At 43.9% G+C, this 24,292-nt stretch overlaps 1 protein-coding gene across 7 annotated transcripts in view; it reads left to right on the forward strand.

Annotated features, from left to right (window-relative positions):
- The window catches only part of KIF9 (kinesin family member 9), a 252,267-nt gene that overhangs the window by 86,883 nt on the left and 141,092 nt on the right, over positions 1-24,292 (forward strand). For all 7 annotated transcript variants that reach the window (XM_033931868.1, XM_033931865.1, XM_033931864.1 and 4 more), the window contains 2 exons: positions 4,024-4,171; positions 20,138-20,202. In XM_033931868.1, coding sequence (XP_033787759.1) covers positions 4,024-4,171; positions 20,138-20,202 — 213 coding nt within the window. The remainder of the gene's footprint in view (positions 1-4,023; positions 4,172-20,137; positions 20,203-24,292) is intronic.

Consider the following 24,292-nt stretch of genomic DNA (forward strand, 5'->3'; position numbering starts at 1 on the left):
GGCATCAAAGACTCTTGATTCAGAGCCTCTGCCTGGGAACCTATATCCTCCCAAAAAAGGATGCCTCTTGAGGGAGTAAGGGTACTCAACTTGCCACAAATTACCAAGTCCATATAAAGGAAATTAAAGCATAGTGGGTTCTCAACACAACTGGTCAGGCTGTCTTTAAATGAAGAGCACAGCAAGTAGTGCCACACAGGGAGGATTTGTGGCTAAAAGAAAGGCTAGGAGTAGCACTACAAGTTCCATCAGTCTCTCTTCCTCCCCAACCCCAACTCATCACCCCAGTTTACAATCCTACTCCCAGCCTATCTATACCACACTTATGCTATGTCTTCCAGACCATCCCAGTCAGTCCTTAATAGTCCTTTTTCCCTACCTAACCTGTGCACACCATATACTTTTTATCTCAGACCGTCCCCACGCCTTTCTCAGTCCCTCTCTACCTAAATGTTTCCTTCCTCCTCTCATTCTGTTTTCCCTCACTTATTTCTCTCAATGCAGTTTGACTTTTGTTTTAAGATAGGATGCTTAATACCCCCCATTCTTATATGATGCTTAATACTCCCCATTCTTATACTTATCTGCTTTCTACTTCCTCCTGACCTAACTTGTCTTGCTCTATACTAATTCCTCCCTGCATTAGGTTCCCTCTCACTCCACCTTGGTCAGTGTTCCTTCCCTAGGGTTACCTTATTTCAGGCCACAAAACCCCAGACACATGTCCCCGCCTTGTTCTGCCCTGTTCCATCTTCGGCTGTGCCCCAGTCTGCTCCAGCCCCTCCAAGTTCAACCTCCAACCCTGCCCCATTCCACCCCAAAAACCTCTTTTCTTCCCCGACAAGCTCCGGCTGCGTATGGAGGGCCTAGAGCATGCGTGGATGTGTGTGACGTCATTTGTGCATGCTCAGAGGCCCTCCAGATGTGGCCAGAGCTCATTGGGGCTTTCCAAAACCTGGACGAACTGCAGGGTTTTGGAAAGTCCGTCCAGGCACCTAGACAGTCCTCTAAAAGTCCTCTGGTAACCCTATCCCCTACAGATAAGTTATCCCATCCCTCATATCAACTAAATAGATTCGTTGCGCATTTCAAAATTTTTATCCCCCTCCTTCTTGGGAAGGATCACATTCCTAACCCCCTTCCCAGAGCCCCAGACACCATTCATATCTAGAACTCACAGACTGAAATAGAATAGCAGTTTCACATCCAGAAAGGCCCTTTGTGCTGCTCCACCACCTACATGTACAAACCTTAGAAGTTAAGTTTCTTCACAACCATTAGGGTCATATTTGTATATGGTACTTCCTGCTCTCAGACTGAAAAGCCCAAAGATTACATGTTGAGCAGTAAATCAGTAAACCTAAAGGCATGCATTCTTATCAACCTTGTATTCAGGCGGAATATAAGGTTATTTGGATTAATTTTTTTTATATATCTATAATAATAAAACCCTAAGCGCACATGCGCACTCCCACTTGTGTGTTCCATGATCAGTAGGTCCCTGGCAGGTAGGAGTGCGCATGCGCACCTAGGGTTATGTTTTCATGTAAACCAGTTCGTCGTCATCACCCCCCTCCCCCGCCGCACCCGAACCCCCATTGACCTCCCACCGCAAGATGACCACAAACCTCCCGCCTCCAGTAGCGTCCTCAGCACTACAAACAAGCTGCCTCGCAGCCCTCCACCGCCCCGATTTCCTCTGCCGCTTCCCTGATGACATCATCAGAGATGTGGCAGAGGAAATCAGGGCAACAGAAGGCCGCGAAGCAGCACACCCAGAGTGCTGCGGATGCTGCCGGAGCCGGGAGGCCCGTCAGTCGACTCGCAATGGGAGGGTCAGTGGGGTCGGCTGCACGGCGGCGGTAGTGGCGGGTGGGGGGGGAAGATGGAAACATGCTTCTCAAGGGTTATACTGCAAAGGGGGATAGAAGGGAGGCAGGCAGGCAGGCTTCGGAGGGTGGGGGTGGGACAAAGTCTGGAAGGCAGTGAGGGGGACATAGGAAGGAGGCACTGGGAGGCACTAAGGACATAGGAAGGGGCACTGAGGGCACTAAGGGCATTGGAGGCACTGAAGACACTAAGGACACAGGACAGAGGCACTGGGGGTACTAAGGACCTGGGAAGGAGACACTGGGGGCACTAAGGACATGGGAAGGAGGCACTTGGGGGGGTATTTGGAATGGGCAGACTTGGTGGGCTATAGCCCTTTTCTGCCATCATTTTCTATGTTTCTAAGGACACAGGACGGAGACAATGGGGCACTAAGGACACAGGACGGAAGCACTGAGGGCAATAAGGACATGGGAAAGGAGGCACTGGGGCCACTAAGGACATAGGAAGGGGCACTAAGGACATAGGAGGCACTGAGGGCACTAAGGACATAGAAAGGGACACTAAGGACATAGGAAGGAGTTACTGAGGGCACTAAGGACATAGGATGGGACACTGTGGACATAGGAAGGGGGCCACGGAGAGACGGGCAGGCATGGCGCAACAAAGAAATACAGTCAGGCAGGGGGCCAGGGAGACAGAGACAGAAAGAAAGACAGACAGACGGGGCCAGAGAGAGACAGAGACAGAAAGAATGATAGGCAGACAGCATCCAAGAAGAGAGAGAGGCAAAGAAAATAAACAAAAACAGACAGACAGACAGACAGATGTAAAGGGCTTAAACACTAGTATATATATAAACCCACAGTGCCAGCTCACTTGCTAATGCTCCAGTGGGTACAGATTAAGTGATTGGCTTGGGGAACTGAATTAGCACAGACTCTTGTGCCTGCTGAAAAAATGGCACCTCATTTGGTGGTAAAGCTTTAGCACAATGCATCCCCCTATTCTCTCTGCTTTTACCAAACATCCTCTTCTTTTTCCTCTATTCTCTGCCCAGTACCATTATCTTCTCACTCCCTTCTTTCCCTTGCCCATATTATGTCATAAGATATGGGGGTGGCATACTATAGTATGCCACCTCTTTTCATGGTGCCCTGTATAGACACACAGGTCACAGACCCCTAAAGCTAGCCCCTAGCAGGGCTGTTCTGGGAATAAGAATGGAAAGCCAGGCTATGAAACTCAGTCAAGAGGAAAATCAAACCAAGAACCCCTTACCCTCTAACAGGCTCTACCCATCCCCCCTGTTACCTCTTCCTGCTGCTGCCAATTCTGCCATGCATAAAGAGCCAACTAAATGCTCCGATCATGTATCGTTGGTCATTAAACCAGTTTGACTGGTTTAATGACCAACCGAATTTGCTGACCCAGTGTTCAAAATGACTCACCACGTGGTTTTCTTTGCGTTCATATATTCTTCGATTCTGGTATGCAAACAACCTTGTTACTATTAAAATGAGGTCATTATTATTAAAACAAGCCATCTGATCGCTGATGGGAAGGGTTCACGATGGCAAGAGGGAGTGGGCATCCGTTCTGCCTCTATTTTTCTTCTGGGGAACATCGGGTGGGGAGTCATCGAAGGGGTAGGGTGGCTTGACTTACCTTTTTTAATGGGGCAGATATTGTGTGTGTGTGTGTGTGTGTGTAATATATGCATAATATCTGTGCCATAAAAAAAAATAAAAAATCTCCAAACAGCTGAGCAGCAGGAGGCTGCTTTGGAGCTTCCCCTGTCGCTCAGCTGTTCAGGCTAATACCTTTCAAATTGCCTTAACAATAGTATTGCTAAAAGACTTTGCTACAAAGATTATAATGATCATTATGGATGATGATTACTCAAGATGTCTTTTAATTCAGAATTCATCATCCCATGCACAAGAATGATATGATTTTAACAATTGTGTGCTCTTTATGATCATTATGCACTGAATAATCGGGGAAGCCTGGTTCATAAATTCTGATGTACTTCTATTATGCCAACCCAAAAGGAAGCTAAGTCGTTTTGTTTGTAGTTTCATTTATGCTAGTGTTGATGAGGACTGAAAAATCCTTAAGTCTTTCTTCTGCAGTTAACTTGAATTTTTGCCCTATGGACCTTAAAGCTGCAAATTATTTCCTTTTCTGCAGTCAGAAGGACAGGTCATGAAAGAAGCTTCCTACATCAACAGATCTCTGTCATTCCTGGAACAGACTATTTTGGCTTTGACAGATCGCAAGAGGGAACACATTCCATTCCGGCAATGCAAACTCACATATGCACTTAAGGACTCCTTAGGTGAGACACCTAGAACTAATACATGTAATTATAATAAAAGTGGTTAGAAAGTCTTCAGGGTCTCAGGAAAATTATTTATATATTTGAATATAAAAATATAAACTGAGGTAACATTCCTCCCCCTCCCCCACAAAAGAGGGTTGTGGATGTGATGTTAACTTGAATAAAAAACCCAAAAGTTTATATTCAAGCATTTTCTCCTTACCTCCTTCTCTGTGGTATCTGGGAATTCCTCCCCTCCCCTTCTTTTCTCTCGCTCTCATGTGGTATCCTTTGCAGCCACTGCGCCCCAAATCAAATAACTTCATCCCTACTTACCTTGTCCATTCCCTCCAACCAAAGAAAGCCCCCCATACACCCATAGCTTCCATTATGCCTACCTTATAGTCCTGGAGGTCTAGTGGAGATTCGAGGTAGGAATAATCCCTACTCACTTTTGCCATCTTCCTCAGTCAAAATGGCTGCCATAACTTCAGGAGTAATCTTTCAAGATTGCCACAGGAGCCATTTTGGAATTGGAACTGGTATGAGTATTAGCATCCTACCAATTCTGGCTCCAGTCTCCAATTGGCTACTGCAACCTCCAGTGGCAAATTGCAAGACTACTCCTGGATGATGGAAGATGGCATGGTGGGGGAGAGGGGGGAATGGGACTTGTACACCACCTTTTCTGTGTGGTTTACACCTGTGTTTCTCAGCTCGGTCCTTGAGTACCCCCTTGCCAGTCAGGTTTTCAGGATATCCACAATGAATATGCATGAAAGAAATGTGCATATAATGGAGAGAAGACTTCCAGGTCAGCCGCGGGCAACGTGCAGGAGCCGCTGCTCATGGCTTTGTGAAGACAAGTGCAGCTAGGAGGAGGGAGCTGGCCAAAAGAGGTAAACACCTGTGGGAGGGAGAGAGGCACGAATTTGGGACATAGCACAGAGGGAAGAGCAGGATGACGAGGGGCATGTTGGGACATGGAAGGGAGGAAGAGGGTTGCGTTGGGACATGAAGGGAGAAGCAGACCCCGGTTTGTAAGTACGAGTCCAATGTAAGTTGGACATTCTTAACCCGGGGACTGCCTGTATGCCTGATCATGCACAACTGAGGCTCAAGCATTTGGTGTTTTCATTGACGTAAATGCCTGCGCTTAAATGTTAGTTGTACAGATTAGTGCTGCCCGATTCAGGAAAAAAATTTTGATTCTATTCAGCCTATTGAATTGGTTTTTTGATTTGATTCGATTCGATTTTCCTGCTCAATTGGGTGGCTTTTTTTTTTTTTTTTTTTTTTTTCAAACATCCTGGTGAGTTTATTTTATAGCCTCTTCACCCCCTTTGCCTTCTCCTAACCACACTGGCGCTGTGGTGTAAACAAAATAAACAAACAAAAAAGACTTTTCCTGTCTCTGTTAAATCCTAGCAAACATTTGCGGTCTAACACCAGCCCTCTACAGCAGGTGCAGCAGCGGCCGGCCAGTAAGAGCAGCACTGCCGCTCCTGCTTTAGGGGGCGAGGGGGGAGGGTCAGCCGAATTGGAAACTGATTTTTTTTTATTTCGAATCGATTCACCTGAAGTGAATCGGTGAACCGATTCGAATCGTGAATCGGGCAGCACTAGTACAGATGGGTGTTACACTTGATTCTATAAACCACACAAAAATTGTTTATAGAATAATGCTAAGTGCCAATTTTATTGGCAACACATATAGAATTTATTCCTTATTGTATTCTCTAGTGAATCTTCCTCCACTACTATCCCACTATCAGTCGTTGTACATAAGGGCTCTGTCTTGAGACCTCTTCTAATCTATACTTGTTGCTTTGATTTCCTTCAGTGGTTTTTACTCCCAGATCTTCCTTTCTACATCAGAAATTTCATCAGGAGTCCAGGCTCAAGTCTCAGCTTGCTTGTTTGATATTGTTGCCTGAATGTCCCACTGACACTGAGCATGCTAAGACCAATCTTTTTTTTTTTTTTTGTATCTCTAAATTTTTATTCAAGTTTTGATCCAGAAACAAAATGCAAACCATTTGTGAAACAAAAATGCATACATATTAGCAAATGACATTAAAATGGTGTCAGGTCAAAAGCGCGCCGGGACAAAGGCGCGAGCAGACAATTGAGCGCAGCGCGGAGGCGCACGCCGAAGAAAATTACTGTTTTTAGGGCTCCGACGGGGGGTGTGTGGGGGGGAACCCCCCACTTTACTTAATACAGATCGCGCCGCGTTGTGGGGGCATTGGGGGGGTTTGGGGGGTTATAACCCCCCACATTTTACTGAAAACTTAACTTTTTCCCTGTTTTAAAAAAAAAAAAGAGAAAAATCCCTCCCCCTCCTCATCTCATCCTTTCCCTTCCCCTGTAATTATGAGACCATTCTTCAAATGCAGGGTCATAGCAATTAGTTAGCAATCAGTTAGTAATGGCTCTGGTAAAGCAAATTGTTGCGAAACATGTCGGATCATGTAACCCAGTAGCATACTAAGCTAAGTATACAATTTATTTAAATATGTTTAAATAGAATAATCTCAAGGAAACTTCTAAAACTTCTAAAAAGATTATGGTGGATAAAAAAGTTTAAAAAAAGTTTACCTAAATAACCTAAAAGAATGTGGGCCAATGAGGAATAAAAACACCGGTATCCCTACCGCTATTGAACATTACTAAGGGTGGAGGAGGTGGACCTGAGGCCACATTTTGCCAGATTTGAAATATATGAGAGCATGTGGAACAACTTGTAATTTTGTGGAGAGGGATGTTGGATACTATGGAGGTTGGGTGAAGTATTGGAGACTTGTGGAATAAAGTTCAGCTAGAAACAATACAGAAGTGTTTCAAGAAAGTTGGATTTGTCACAATCCAAGAGCACAATGTTTTGGCCCCATTAGACAGTCCATCTCCCATGGCTGAATTTGAAGTAGATTTTGAAGGTTTTGTTGGAACGGATGATGAGGTGGCAATCTGTAATGAACTTGACCCAGAAGCAATTTTCCAAGCAATATTGACCGAAGTACAGACCAGTGTAAAAGGGCATGAAGCAGTTGATGAAGTGGAAGAAGCAAGTGAGGATGACACGAAATTGCAGAGACTCCAAAAGAAGAGGATGTCAGGCATCTGATAATACAGTTGAAGTCATTTTGCTGTGGAAAAATGCCCATGTATGCTGAGTAGTGTAGCTAGCATTGAGAGTGCTTTTTCCCACTTACCTTTGTAATAAGAACCAAGAAACAGACCGAGACTGACTCTTTTTTTCAGAACGAATGATTAAACCATAAGAAAACAGTAACATGTATTGATTTTATATGATACTGTATGTATGATTTTGTATGATATTCTCTAATAAAAGCTATTCAAGAAAGTAAAGTACATGTATGTATCAGTACGGTAGGCCTAGTTCCTTATTTTGACCACCTCCGTATGTTGACCAGTTTGTTACAGTCTCTTGGGTGGTCAATTTACAGAGATTCTACTGTATTAGTGTTATGGTGGGTAGCTAAAATGCCTCTATTGCTGTTGCATTGGATGTGGTTGCCCCCCTGAATGAGGTTAAGCCTTTTTGATACTCTACAGTTGGCAGGTCTGAAGCAAGAAGTTAGGAGAGTAGAGCATCACTGGTATAGCAGCCACTCCCTGTAGGACATGGGGTGTATTTGCAGGTAATGAAAGTATGCCATAAGCTGATGCAGAGGTTAAAGAGGAATTACAAAAAGTGAGAATTCACAAAGCTTTCAACCTCTCTGAAAAGTTGTTTAGGATAATAGAGATAGACTGGGGAACCCCAGAAAAGAATTGTTTGCAGACTTTTTTTTTTTCTTGAAGAAAGTAGCCAGTAGTTTGAGCCAATGGTGGCCCCCATCCTTTTATTTTTATGTTATCATAGCAAAACAAGAATATAAAAATTGCCATGCTGGGTCAGACATCCATCTGCCCCAGTATTCTGTTTTCAAACAGTACAAATACATGACAGAATCCCAAAGAGTAGCAAGATTCCATGCTACCAATCGAGGGATAAGAAGCAACTTTCCACAGATGTACCTTAATAATGATTTATGAATTTCAACTCCAGCAATTTATCCAAACATTTTTTGAACATAACTACATTAACTGCTTTTACCACATTTCTCTGACAATGAGTTCCAGAGCTTAATTATGTGTTGAGTGAAACAATATTTTCTCCTATTTGTTTTAAATGTCTTAGGGGCTCATAATCGAAAGAGAAAAACGTCCAAAAACCGGCCTAAGTCGGCACTTGGATGAACATTTCTCAAAAACGTCAAAGTGCCGATAATAAAAACGGGTCTTGGACGTATTTCTAAATGACCTAGGCTTTCATAGTGCCGCTGAACAACCAAAGCTAAACGGGACATTTTGAGAGGAGTGTCAAGGGCGGGAGTTGGTCCAGCTTAGACTTAGTCATACAGCATGTATAACCGAAAGTTTTACAACAGAGCCTAGACGGAACTTGGACGTTGTGACTTAGACCAAGTAAAACATGGTCTAAGTCACAAAAACCCCCCTAAAGTCACCAGATAAACACTGAAAACACATAAAACAGACCCCCACACACTACCCCAGTGATCAACGACCCCCCCAACCCATAATTATATTCACAACTTTAAAATTCCGCCTCCAGACCATCATCACCTGGCTGCCTGGCATAAGAAAGCCTAGTCGTCCAGAACAGAGGCAGCTTAAGTCATCTTGGGGGTGGGTTAGGGACCCATAGAGAGGAGGACTCATGCCCATAAGCCCCTGTAATCACTGCATTGATACTTAAACATGTGCACTGCCCTATACACCCCCAAAACTCTTTTTTACTGGCATATAAGTGGCTCCTGCATCCATAAGGGCTATTGCGGAGGTAGATAAGTAGGTCTAGGGGATTCTGGAATTGGTTTGGGAGGCTCACTGTAACCTATAAGGGAGCTGTAGGGAGGAGAAGACATGGCACCTTTTTGTGAAGTTCACAGCAGTGCCCTGTAAGGTACCCCACTATTTAGGTGGCATGTCTGGGTGTGCAGTCCATCACTTTGCAGACCCCTCCCACGTCCAACAGGGCTTGTTCTAGGCGTTTTGGACTTGGACGGAAAGTTGGATGAAAATGTGGTATAAAGATGGACGATTTAGTGGCTTGGACGATCAGATCGGCAGGACATATAATTAGACGATTTTCGAAACTAAAAAAAAGTTGGACATATCTTTCGAAAATGTGTCTTAAGCTGTTTTTTATTTTGGACAACTTGCGAGATGGATGTAAACGGACTTAGACGTCCCTTTCGATTATGCCCCTCTTACTGTATAACTTCATGGAGTGTCCTCTAGTCTTTCTATTTTTTCAAAGAGTAAACAAATGATGGTGGAATGAGGAAAGCAAATGAGATACAGCGCTGCTGGGGTACAAGCTCTATCGCCAGGACAGGTCAGGACAGAAAGGAGGTGGAATATCCCTATACATAAAAGAAAGCATACAATCGACAAGAATAGACACAGCGGAGACGACCAACAAGCTGGAATCGCTATGGGTCAAAATACCGGGTAGGAAAGGACATGAAATAAAGATGGGCCTATACCAGTGGTTCCCAAACCTGTCCTGGGGAACCCCCAGCCAGTCAGGTTTTCCAGATATCCCTAATGAATATGCATGAGAGAGATTTGCATATAATGGAAGTGGCAGGTATGCAAATCTCTCTCTGCATATTCATTAGGGATATCTGGAAAACCTGACTGGCTGGGAATCCACCAGGACAGGTTTGGGAACCACTGGCCTATACTATCGTCCACCCGGGCAAGCAGGAGATATCGATAAAGAAATGGAAGCTGAGATGAAGCGAGAATGCAAAAGCGGTTACACAGTTATTATGGGAGACCTCAACTACCCCGGGATAGACTGGAGTCTTGGAAGCTCAAGATGCGCTAGGGAGACAGAATTCCTAGAGGCTACACAAGATTGCTTCATGGAGCAGCTTGTTAGAGAACCGACGAGAGGAAATGCCACTCTGGATCTAATCCTAAATGGGTTAATGGGACCTGCAAAGGAATTGGAAGTAGTGGGACCATTGGGAAACAGTGATCATAACATGATCAAGTTCAAGGTTGAAGTAGGAATAGCGAAAAGAAAGAGAACCATAGTGACAACTTTCAACTTCAGGAAAGGAAACTACAAAGCAATGAGGGAAATGGTAAGGAAGAAACTTAGGAACACTTCCAAGAAATGCCAAATGGTAAAACATGCCTGGTCTTTTTTCAAGGACACGGTGAGCAAAGCGCAAAATCTGTACATCCCCAGATTTAGAAAGGGGTGCAAAAAGAGTTGAACAAAAGATCCGGTATGGATCACTAAAATAGTGAAGGAAGTGATAGGCAATAAGAAAAATTCATTCAGGAAATGGAAAAAGGACAAAACTGAGGAGAACTGGAAAGAGCACAGGAAGTATAAAAAAAAAATGTCACCGTGTGGTTCGAAAAGCCAAAAGAGAGTATGAAGAGACGCTAGCCAGGGAGGCACAAAATTTCAAACTGTTCTTCAGATATGTTAAAGGGAAACAGCCGGCTAGGGAGGAGGTGGGACTGCTGGACGACGGAGACAGGAAGGGAGTAGTGAAGGAGGAGAAAGAAGTCGCGGAAACACTTAACATGTTCTTTTCGTCTGTATTTATGAACGAAGACACAACCAACATACCAGAACCTGAGCAATTCTTCAATGGAAATCAAGCAGAAAAATTAACATCCATGGAAGTGAGCCTTGAAGATGTGCGCAGGCAGATAGAAAAACTAAAAACTGACAAATCCCCGGGTCCGGACGGTATCCATCCAAGGGTTTTGAAAGAATTAAAGGAGGAGATAGCGGAACTACTGCAGCAAATTTGCAACCTATCCCTGAAAACAGGAGTGATTCTGGAGGATTGGAAGATAGCCAACGTCACACCCATCTTTAAAAAGGGATCAAGAGGTGACCTGGGAAACTACAGACCGGTGAGTCTCACCGCGGTTCCGGGGAAAATGGCAGAAGCACTGATAAAAGAAAACATCGATGAACATTTAGAAAGAAACGAACTTCTGAAAACAAGCCAACATGGTTTCTGCAGGGGGAGATCGTGCCTAACTAACTTATTGCACTTCTTCGAAGGAATTAACAAACAGATGGACAGAGGAGATCCCATAGACATCATATACCTGGATTTCCAAAAAGCCTTTGACAAGGTGCCGCATGAGCGTCTACTCCAGAAACTGAAGAACCATGGGGTGGATGGTGATGTACATAGATGGATTAGAAACTGGTTTGGCGTGTAGGAAATAGAGTGTAGGGGTGAAGGGCCACTACTCGGACTGGAGGAGGGTCACGAGTGGTGTTCCGCAGGGCTTGGTGCTCGTGCCGCTGCTATTTAATATATTCATAAATGATCTAGAAACAGGGACGAAGTGTGAGACAAAAAAATTTGCGGACGACACCAAACTATTTAGTGGAGCTTGGACTAAAGAGGACTGCGAAGAATTGCAAAGGGACTTGAACAAACTAGGGGAATGGGCGACGAGATGGTAGATGAAGTTCAACGTTGAGAAATGTAAAGTATTGCATCTGGGAAGCAGAAACCCGAGGTACAACTATACGATGGGAGGGATGTTAGTGAATGAGAGTACCCAAGAAAGGGACTTGGGGGTAATGGTGGACATGACAATGAAGCCAACGGCACAGTGTGCAGCTGCTGCTAAGAGAGCGAATAGATTGCTAGGTATAATCAAGAAGGGTATTACAACCAGGATGAAAGAAGTCATCCTGCCATTGTATCGAGCGATGGTGCGCCCGCATCTGGAATACTGCGTCCAATATTGGTCACCGTACCTTAAGAAGGATATGGTGTTACTCAAGAGGGTTCAGAGGAGAGCGACGCGTCTGATAAAAGGGATGGAAAATCTTTCATACGCTGAGAGATTGGAGAAACTGGGTCTCTATTCCCTGGAGAAGAGGAGACTTAGAGGGGATATGATAGAGACTTTTAAGATCATGAGGGGCATAGAGAGAGTAGAGAGGAACAGATTCTTCAAACTTTCAAAAACTAAAAGAACAAGAGGGCATTCGGAAAAGTTGAAAGGGGACAGATTCAAAACAAATGCTAGGAAGTTCTTCTTTACCCAGCGTGTGGTGGACACCTGGAATGCGCTTCTAGAGAACATAATAGGGCAGAGTACGGTATTGGGGTTTAAGAAAGGATTGGACAATTTCCTACTGGAAAAGGGGATAGATGGGTATAAATAGAGGATCACTGTACAGGTCATGGACCTGTTGGGCCGCCGCGTGAGCAGACTGCTGGGCATGATGGACCCCAGGTCTGACCCAGCAGAGGCATTGCTTATGTTCTCTGGTAATCTTCTTCTGAATCATGAGTTCCCTCCATATGATTGGTCCATTTAGAAACTTATAGATCTCTCTTCAGTGTCATGGGACCTAAACTTTGGAATGCTATGACTTCAACTGTCCATATGTTGTCCAGTTTTGGATATTTTAAGAAAAAGTTCAAGACTATGCTTTTCCTTTATGCCTATGGGGTCTTCATGAGTTTACCATCTTGGTTCGGTGTCTATATTAATTATCACTAACTGTTCATTGTCTTTTGTTTCATTTAATGCTGTGTATAGCTGTTGTAATCAGCCTAGAACTTTAGATAGCGCGGAATAGAAATGTATAAAATAAATAAATAAGAAATCCTGAGTGAGGTAGAATGGATAGGCCTCTATCATATCTCACCTCAGTCATATCTTCTTCAAATTAAAGAGACCTAATCCCTGTAGCCTTTCCTCATATAAGAGTCATTCCAAGCCCTTAATCATTTTGACATTCCTACACCATCAGCACTCAAGTTCAAAATGACTCCAGTCAGCCCCTAGTGGAATATAACATTTGAAAAATTATTTCCCCCTCTTAGGGTACATAGTACTGTATATATATGTATAAGTATTATGCACTGTTTGGTAGTATTGTAGCCAACTAACTTTTTTATTTAGTGCATGTGTTTCTTTAATTCATGTGTGATTCAGAGATTGAGGAAAACTCTTAAAAGTTTTAGACTCAATTCTATAATGATGCCCAAATTTTGGCACTGATAAAAATGATCACTAAGCGCTATTCTAAAAGTTGGACACCATTTACAGAATAGTGTTTGGAGCTGGGATGGTGTGAGGACTTACACCAAGTAAAACCTGATCAGCCTATGCCCCTCCCATAGCCACACCACCTTTTCAGACCTGCACATAAAATTTACATGCGGATCCCAATGCCTAAAATGTGCATGCAAATTTCAGTTAATGTCAATTAGTGCCCAATTATTGATGCTAATTAGCTCAATAATGAAATTGTGTATGCAAACTGGGTATGCACCCACATTTATGCATGCAATTTTGAGCACCATATATAGAATTAGGGTGTTTATGACTTTGCTGAAAGCATAGCCTTTCTGATAAAGTACTTAACTTTCTGTCTTGTGAATGGGTATGTTACCAAACACCTCCTCTAAAATTAGCTTCAACTTACAAAACATCTTTTACATGCATATATGCAGCAGGATGAGTCATGTTAGCGATGTCAGTTGGCAGCAGCGGGCTCCTGAAGAAGCATTAAGTGAAACAGAGCATCAATTGAACTAAGTTAAGTTACCACCCATATGACAACTTAAAGTGTTTAAGCTAAGCCAAGTTATCGCTATTTCAGAGTGATCTGCCTTAACAAAAATATCAGTAGGCTGAAAATCATATAGCTGGACACTTCCCTGCCCTTCTCATGTGCCCTGTGGAATGCCCGCTCTGTCTCCAATAAACTTGCCTATGTCCATGACCTTTTCATCTCTCGATCTTTCCATCTGCTCACATTGACTGAGACTTGGATCTGCCCAGATGACGCTACTTCATCTGCCGCCCTGTGTCATGGAGGCTACCTGTTCTCCCATATGCCTCGCCCAGCTGGTCGTGGAGGTGGCTTTGGGCTACTGCTTTCACCATCTTGCAGATTTCAACCCCTTATTCCACCTTAGTCTCACCACTTCTCTTCCTTTGAAGTCCACACTATCCATCTTTTTGCACCTCTACCTTTCTGCGTAGCTATCATTTACTGACCCCCTAATAAATCCTTCTCTTCATTCCTCACTGACTTTGACTCTTGGCGTTCTCTCTTTCTTGAACATCCATCTCCCTCCCTCATCCTTGGTGATTTCAACATTCATGCTAACAGTCCCTCTGACTCTTATGCTTCTAGGCTTCTAGCCCTAACAGCCTCAATTGATCTTCAGCTGTGCTGCACCACCCATACCCACCAGAATGACTACTGCCTTGATCTTGTTATCTTCTCCAACTGCTTTATCACAGCAGTCCTTCCCCTCTTCTGACCAAAAACATACCTGTTCCAGAAATACCTAAACAAATGACCCGCTCTCCCCTCTCCCTCCCCCCTCCATTATCCCCCTGAATTTACAGCACTGTGATATATATAATCTGTTATCTTCATCTTATCGTAATTTTACATTGCTACTTATTCTAAACAGGTCCTGTCGGACAATACCTACTAAAATGTACATCTTATATTTTTGCTCAGCAAATTGTATTTCTATACTATTGCCTTCTTAAGGTCTCTGCTCTCTTTATTTCCCTCTGAATATCTGCATATTGTATTTCGCTGAATGTCCAGCACTCTTGAATGTAAACCGCCTAGAAGTTGCCAGATTGTGGCGGTATAGAAGAATAAAGTTATTATTATTATTATCATCTGATAACCTTCACTATCCATCACCCTTACCCCTAGCCCTGGCTGATCTCCTCCTGTACATTTAGGAATCTTCAGGCCATCAATCCTGGCACTCTTTCCACTGCTGTTCGCCCCTCCTCTCTACCACTATGCTACACAAGTCTTTAAACAAGGCTGTCTCCTTTTATAACACCACTCTCTCCTCTGTTCTGAATATCCTCGCTGCCCGTATGCCAAGCTCTGTAAGGTGCCCCAAAACCCAGCCCTGGCTAAACGCTAAAATCCTGTGCCAAGTCTGCTGAATGGCTCTATCTCAAATCCCATACTCATGCTGATTTCATTCATTTCAAATTCCTTCTGATCTCTTTCCAATCTACAAGTGACTAGTGGTGTACCCCAGGGCTCGGTACTTGGGCCGATCCTTTTTAATATTTATATCAATGACCTGGAGGAAGGAACATCCAGTGAGATCATCAAGTTTGCAGACGATACAAAACTATGCCGGGCGATCAGATCGCAGGAGGATAGAGAGAAACTCCAGAGCGACTTGTGTCGGTTGGAAACATGGGCAGAGAAATGGCAGATGAAGTTCAATGTGGAGAAATGCAAGGTAATGCATTTAGGCAATAAGAATAAGGAATACGAGTATACAATGTCAGGTGCAACTCTGGGGAAGAGTGAACAAGAAAAGGACCTGGGTGTACTGATAGATAGGACCCTGAAGCCGTCGGCACAATGCGCGGCAGCGGCAAAGAAGGCAAATAGAATGTTGGGCATGATAAAGAAAGGAATCTCGAGTAGATCGGAGAAAGTTATAATGCCGCTTTATAGGGCAATGGTCAGACCCCACTTGGAATACTGCGTCCAACATTGGTCTCCCTACCTAAAGAAGGATATAAAACTGCTGGAGAGGGTGCAGAGACGAGCAACAAAACTGGTGAAGGGTATGGAGAAACTGGAATACGAGGACAGACTTATAACACTAGGATTGTTCTCCCTTGAGAAAAGGAGACTGCGTGGGGATATGATCGAGACCTTCAAAATACTGAAAGGAATCGACAAAATAGAGCAGAGAAGATTATTTACATTGTCCAATTTGACACGGACTAGAGGACATGTAATGAAGCTAAGGGGGGACAGGTTCAGGACTAATGTCAGGAAGTTCTGCTTCACTCAGAGAGTGGTTGACACCTGGAATGCCCTCCCAGAGGAGATTATGACGGAATCGACCGTCCTAGGCTTCAAGAGCAAACTAGATGCATATCTCCTTAAGAGAGGCATATAAGGATATGGTGGACGTGTGCGGATCGCCGGACTTGATGGACCGAAGGTCTGATCCGGAGAAGGCAGTTCTTATGTTCTTATGTTCTTATGTTCTTACTCTTTCACTTGCAAAACAAGATTACTACACCTGCCTGACTGACTCTCTCGGCTCCAATTCTTGCCACATCTTTACCATACTGAACTCCTTACACAAGGTCCCCCAACCTCCATCCCCTCCGTCCCTCTCTTCCCAGACTATGACTGAGTACCCCTACATCAAATTCACAAAATTAACCTTGAGTTCTTAACCGAACCACCTCCCCCAGGCCACTCTACCAACCCTCTTTCATCCCTTGCCACCTTATTTTCCTTTCCTGAAATTGCTGATGAGGAAATTGCACATTTTCTTTTCTCCTCCAAACTCATCACCTGTACCTCTGATCCCATCCCCATCCATCTACTTACCACTATCTCTCCTATTGGCATCCCCTCTATCTGCTATATCCTCAGCCTATCACTCTCCACCGCAACTGTGCCCGACACCTTCAAACATGCCGTTGTTACACCACTCCTCAAAACACCCTCGTTGGACCCTACCTGCCCTTTCAACCACTGTCAGATCTTTCTCTTTCCCTTCTTAAACATGCTATTCACTGCCATTATCATGGCTTTCTTTCATCTCAAGTTATCCTTGACTCGCTTCAGTTGGCCTTTTGCCCTTTTCATTCTACAGAAGCTGCCCTTATGAAAGTCTACAATGACCTTCTCCTGACCAAATCCAAAGGCCTCTACTCCATACTTATCTATCTTGATCTATCCGTAGCTTTTGACAGGGTAAATCACCACCTACTCATCGATACACTTTCCTCATTTGGATTTCAGGGCTCTGTTATCACATGGTTTTCTTCCTATCTTTCCCATCGTACCTTTAGCATATGCTGTGGTGGATCCTCCTCCTCTGCTATCCTGCTCTTGGTCGGTGTACCTAAGGGCTCTGTCCTGGAACAATTTCTTTTTTCTATCTCACTTCTTCTCTTGGTGCTCTAAACTCCTCCCATGGCTTTCAGTATCACCTCTATGCCGATGACTTGCAGATCTATCTTTCTACATCTGAAATATTGACAGATATTCAGTCTCAGCTTTCAGCCTGCTTGTTTGACATCGCTACCTGGATGGCTCACTGCCTTCTAAAATTAAACATGTCCAAGACTGAGCTCCTTATCTTTCTACTTAAACCCATCTCTCCTCTTCCTCCATTCTCTATTTCTGTGAACAGTACCCTCATCCTCCCTGTCTTGTCAGTTCACAACCTTGGGGTAATCTTTGACTCATCTCTCTCCTTCTCTTCACATATCCAACAGACTGCCAAAACCTGTCATTTCTTTCTTTACAATATCGCTAAAATCAGACCCTTTCTGAGTGCACTGTCAAGCCTTTCATCCATATCGTAATCACCTTTGGCCTAGACTACTGCAACCTGCTTCTCACTGGTCTTCCACTAAACCAGACATGTCAAATTCTGGCCTGCAGGCCAAATCTGGCCCACAGTGTGTTAAAAATTGGCCCACCAGACATTTTAAATTTTATACTAAATTTGGCCCACCAGCATGAACCGCTGCCACTGCTCTTCGCTCGCGTCTGCCTTCGCCTGGCCTCCTCTTCAAAGCAACCTGCTGAGGATCGCTGGCTGGCTGTAGAGAACCTCATAGGCTGCTATCGACCTCGGTAACATGTTCTCTCAAACATGATCCTGTATGTCAGAGGAGGGGTGGGACCATGGCAGAGGGGACGTGCTACTGAGGTCGACAGTGGCCTGCGAGGTTCGCTATAGCCAACCGGCGATCTTCAGCAGGCTGCTTTGAAGAGGAGACCAGGCAAAGGCAGACGCGTGTGAAGAGCAACAGCAGCAGTGGTTCATGCCAGCGGGCCAGAGGAGACCAGGAAGCCGGGATGGAGGGAGGGTAGGAACCGTGGTCAAATCTGAAGGTGAGACTGGGAAGAAGAAGGAGGAAAAACATGCAGGCCTTCAGGATGGAGGCGGGCCCTGGTGTAGAAGTACCTAGAGGGAGAGGAGGGTCCAGATGTGCAAATGCCGGACTGAGTGGAGGGTGGGGTGGGTAAGAGATAAAACAGAGGAGAGGGAGAGAGATGGTGGGCAATGGGATGTAGGGAGGAAGGGAAGGAACAGAAAGAGAGCAAAGGACACAAGGGATGGTGTGGAGGAGGGATAGAGATACTGGATAGGAGGGTAGTTGGGAAGAGAAATGGAGAGATAATAGACCCTGGGGTGGTGGGGAAGGAGGAAGAGATGCTGCATGAAACAACAAAAGGTAGAAAAAATAATTTTATTTTCTGTTTTGTCATTACAATATTTATTTTGTTTACACCACAGAGCTGGTGTGGTGTTGGAGATATTGTAACCCTATACTTCTACTAAGACTAACCCCCTCTTCTTCGAAACCATGCTAGCAGTTTGTAGGGGAGAGAGAGCACAGAGAGCCACGCTGAATTGACAGCTTCTCCTAACGCTCATTGAGTTCCTAAGAGCTTCTGGAGCAACGCGGTCCATTCAGCGCGGCTCCCCACTCTAGAAACTGCTAGCGCAGTTTCATAGAAGAGGGGGTAAGCCTTAGTCATTTAGGGGTCCTTTTATTAAGGTACACATTTAGCACACGCTAAATTGTTTAGCATACCTTAATTAAAGGACCCCTAATTAAAAATTCAGCCCGCGACTTAGCCTTTTTTTCAGATTTCGGCCCCTTATGTGATTGAGTTTGACATCCCTGCGCTAAACCATCTCCCTCCCCTTCAATCTGTTCAGAACTCTAGTGCATGCCTTATATTCCATCAAACTCGCTATGCCCACATTACCCCTCTCCTCAAGTGATTTCATTGGCTCTCTATATGTTTTGGCAAACAGTTCAAATTTCTCTTGCTGACTTACAAGTGTATTTGATCCCCAGCTCCTCAGTATGTGTCCTTTCTCATCTCTTCCCACACTCCTTCCCCCCCTCCCCCCAGGCACTCCACTTATCGGATAAGTCTCTCTTATCTGTATCCTTCTCTACAGCCAACTCCAGACTATCCCTTCTAACTTGCTGCACTGTATGCCTGGAACAAACTGCCTGACTTGATATGTCAGGCTCCTTCTCTGGCAGTATTCAAATCCAGACTCAAAGTCGACTTCTTTGAAGATGCTTTCAGTTCCAAACTCCAAACCATCTTTTAAACACCAATATCTGTCTTATCATTCCCTCTGTAATTCCCCCACCTAAGCACAGTGTATTGATGCACCTTCTTGTCCAGTTTGTCTGTCTTAACTAAATTGTAAGCTCTTTTGAGCAGGGACTGGTTGTTCTGCGTTTTGATGTACAACGCTGCATATATCTAGTAGTGCTATAGAAATGATTAGTAGTAATATACACAGGATGCATATAGTACAAGTGAAATTTGGAGAAAAAGAAGGGGAAGGTTTTTCTGATTTATGATGGAGTGTGTCAAGTGAGTTGAATATAAGCAACCCATAACATCTCAGATCTTTTCCTTCCTTTAAATGCAAGGGAAATTTTGTCGATTGATTATTTTATTAAAAAGCAGCATATATTTATACTCTAGAAGGTAAAAATTCCAGGTTATACTTTACAACATATATTTTACCCGTACCTATGCATTTTATATTTGCAAGCATATATTTGTAGCAACATTTTATTCAGTCACAATATTTTGGAGGTCATTGTAGAAGCATCTAGATGTATAAAATGGCATATGTAGCATCCCCAGAATGCAGAGATTTCAAGGGGATGTAGTAAGGATATTGATTTAGGCATGCCAAGGAAATAAGCAGAGAAAGTACCTGTATGTAATATATAAACTACTTTGGATATATCACAGAAAGGCATTATGAGCAAGAACTTAATATCTATGTTAGCATATGAAAGGAAATAGTATGAAATCACTTGCTGAATATAACTTGTTTCCTTCAGGAGGGAAATGTAACACCATCCTTGTAACAAACATTTATGGAGAAGAATCTCAGCTTGAGGAAACTGTAAGTAGCAGGGTTCCTGTTAAAAAAAAAAAATTATTTAATCTAGGTCCTCTCTGTTTTTATTTTTGAAAAATGGGAAAGAGGAATGAAGGGAATACACTCAGAAATGGACAGTTACCAAACATAAAACATGTTTTTCAATAGGGCATCTAATTCTAATTTGGACGTTTTGAGAAAAAAATGTACAATTTCATAACAGTCAGACAGACATTTTGGTCCTTAGTACATCTCTTTTTTTGGTCATTTTCAAAAATAAAAATGTCTACATGAAAAATGCACAAAAGTAAGTTTTGCAGATGTACCCAATTACTTTATCTGATCATGGCAGGGGAATCCCTATCAACTCAGCTGGTTTTGGAGATTCCTGCTGGCTCAGCTGATGGGGATCACCCCTGCCAGGATTAGCTGAACTGGCAGGGTGATTCCTCTCTCCCTCCCAGACACCGATCCCTTCCAGTACACCTGCAAACTAACCAAATAAAAAAAGAGCCTCCGAGCCCTACTCTCCTTCCCCCAACATTCTTGGACCCCCGACATACCTCAACATCCCTGGACACCCCATGACATTCCCAAATCCCCCTGAAATCCCCCCAACATTCCTGGACTCCCTCCAACATCCCTGGACCCCTCACATTCCCCCCACATCCTCCAACATTCCTGGACCCCTCCCCCCAACATCCTTTGACATCCCCATACCTTCAGATGACAAATCCACTCCCTTCTGCCTATAGGGTTGCGAGCTCAGAATGACAGGCCTTCCTCTCGCAATGCATTTTGGAATGCAGTAGGAGGAGCCTAAGGTCCTGATTGGCTCAAAATCACAATTTTGATGGGAACCCCATCAGCTGAACCAGCAGGAATCCCCGAAACTGGCTCAGTTGATGGCAAGTCCTCAATGTACTGTTTTTTTCCCTCATCTGTGGGAGGGGGGGGTCGGTGGACACTGGGGGGTTAGGGAGGATCATGCCTTAATCCCTCCAGTGTTCATCTGGTCAGTTTGAACAGCTTTGGACCACTTAGATGCAACTAAAACTGGTCTAACTGCTGGCATTTAAGGCCTCGATTCACTAAACCCCCCTTACCTTTCTGATTCGGTTCTGATCCGTGGCCGAGTATTGCCAGGCGACCGATCCACTAAAGATTCCCTATGCAAAGTACCTGATCGGACACACCCACAAGTGATCCCTTGGAGCGCTGAAGACTAATTGTGACGCAAGCACAGACCAGCCTTGTTGGTTGTTGATGCGATCCGCACATGTGCTTGCTCTCCTGCACAAGCAAGGTCAAAACAAAGAGGGAGGGGTGGCATAGGAGGTGGCAGTTCCCAAAAGTTATAAGCGCTTTGCAGTTAGACTACGGAACAGAACACTAGCCCAAAAACTATAATGCCGTATTGCAACCCCGCTTTTAACCTGCAGAGGCAGAGCAGCAGAGAGCAGGGCGGCAGAGAGCAGGACACTTTTTTGCCTCAGCCCTAACTAGTGATCACATTTGCCTGCTTTTGCTGTGCACAGCTTCTGAAACTCATTGTCTTTTTCCCGGGCACATAATGAGTACAAGGGATCATTGATCTGAGGCTAGCAGGACTGGGATTTCAGGGCGGCAGAGAGCAGGACAGTCGGCAAGGACGTGAGTGACTGGTCCTCAGCAGTCGCTTGGTTTTCGATCGGCCAGCCCAGTCGGTGTGCCTGAATTTGTTTAGTGACTCGAGGCCCTTCCTACTTTGCATGCCGTTTCCTCTCATTTGCATGCAAGGATCGGATCAAGTGTGGATTCGCTCGGGAGGAAGGTTAGTGAATCGGGTCGAGGTTGCAAAGTGGTCAGCACACGATCAGTGGGCTTAGTGAATCTAGCCCTAAGTTCCTTCTAGGATGTCCTGGGAAAACTTTGATTATCGCTGCAGGATGTCGAGGTCTAAGCCCGCCTGATGTCTGCCCTTAACATATCTCTGAACACACCCCTTTGAGCTCTGGACACACAGCAGCCTTGAAGTGCTGCTGGACATCAAGAAAGTCAGGTTCAATTATCTGCACTTGGACGTCCCAGCTATTAGGACGTCCAAGTGCTGACTTGAGCTGGTTTTTGGATGTTTGAATGTATTAATTATGAGCCTTATTTTCTTTAGTGTCCCTTTCATGCCTTCTACTGCAGCTGAAAAAATGTAGGCAGACAAGGTTCAAATTTAAATTTATGGTTAAAGTAAATTTAAAAACAACTAAATCTGCTTCTCTGCAGAATTTTTAAATAGTACATCTTTTGCTCAAGGATTTCATTTCTATAGTTTCTGGAAAAGTTTCTGCACAACAACAAACATGAAAATAACGGACCAGTGCTTTTTATACAAGTTTTTAATTTAGTGATAGATCAGTGTGGTTGTTGGTTTAAATCCCAGGAAAGCTCTTATAGCCAACGCGAAGTGAAAAGTTAATACCAGTCAAAAATTTGGGAATTAACTCAGTAACACTTCTGCTATTTAGTTTTCCTATTCCAGGCCAGGTTTCTGCTCCCTGGGTTAATTGGGCCTTGGGATGTTGTGTAGAGGCAGCATTCACAGCTCCTGGAGAGGATTGAAGAGGTTATTCCTGTCATTTCACAGCAGTGACATCTAGTAATTAGACTCAAAGCCTAATTAGTCAAGAATTGTCATTACAATGGTTGGGATAAAAAGTAAGATGACAAGGGGAAATTAAATACTGTAGGTGGAAAACTGAGTAGAGGCAGATTCATGCTGAGCTTGAAGAAGCTACTAAATCAAAAAAGTGCTTTGAGACTTTTGCCTTTATAGCTGTATATGTAATTTCAACAATATTCAAGCATAATTCACCCCATATTTAAAGGCACTTAAGCCATCTGCATAAGGACCAATTTTGATTGTATAAATTGTACTTGTATAAATTGTACTATGGCCAACACTAACATAATTTTAGATGGATTTTGGGCCAGTCTGAGAATGGGGACAAAACTATTTTGGATCATAGCCATAATTGGTTGCTATCCATACAAGTTAAGGAAGTCTTTTTAGAACAGTTGCTTGGCATGTGCATGTATAAATATGGTATGCACATACATAAGAAGCATACATGTTAATACCTGATTTTACAATGCCACTATTTACATGTGTAGATGATGGAAAATGTACAGATTCAAAAAAGGTGTGTTCTGGACATGGTTTAGGCAGTCTATAATAAATAAACATTCCCAATTAATAAAAAAATTGGGGGGAGATCACGTAATGACATGATCATGAGCAGAAGGTGAAAAGCTGAGCTCCGTTGCTTCCCCTTGATTGTGCTATATATCTTGCAACAGTTCGGCAACTCACACTCTTTTCTCACCTGAATGAGTGTGAACAGTGGGGGTCCATGTCTAGTCAGCTCCGGACACTCTCTCAGATGGCCAGTGTGACTCCAGTCAATTGTAAAGGAAAGACAGTGATCGCCTGTGTGGGGCCACAGCCAAGATAGCTGATGGTGCTTGGGCTGAGAGCCTGACGGTGAGCTTGACGTGGTCCACTTAGATAATTATAGAAGTCAAAGTGGCTATAGAGTCTGTGTTGGAGTTGAAACTGCAATGTATTTTAGATCGAGTGGAGGAAGCACATGAGTGCTTGGATTCTATGGAGCTCAAATGCTCAGAACACCAGCAGTGCACACTAATGACCTGGAGGATCAGGCGTGGGACCAGGCCAATACTCAAGAGCAATTACAAAAATGCATTGTGACTTTGGAACAGAAAGTTGATGACTTAGAAAACAGGTCACGCAGGAATAACTTGCGCCTGATAGGCATTCCGGAGTCCATGGCTGATAATGAACTGTGGGGTTTTATGAAGTATAAATATAATAATAATAATAATTTTATTTTTTATATACCACCATACCCAGCGAGTTCTAGGTGGTTTACATCAATTAGAATAGGATCTACGTTTTCAAGCAGATTTACAAACAAATAAACAATTAAGTAACAAGTAAAACCGAAATTGACAGAGGATGGAGGGAGGTTGTTGAAGAAAGGGAGGAGAGGAGCTGTAAAGGAGGTTGAGAGCTGGGGGGGGAGGAAGGGGGGGGAGGTGAAATGTGAGCGGGTGGGGC

The sequence above is a fragment of the Geotrypetes seraphini genome, chromosome 2 (assembly GCF_902459505.1).
Source record: "Geotrypetes seraphini chromosome 2, aGeoSer1.1, whole genome shotgun sequence".
Lineage (NCBI taxonomy): Eukaryota > Metazoa > Chordata > Amphibia > Gymnophiona > Dermophiidae > Geotrypetes > Geotrypetes seraphini.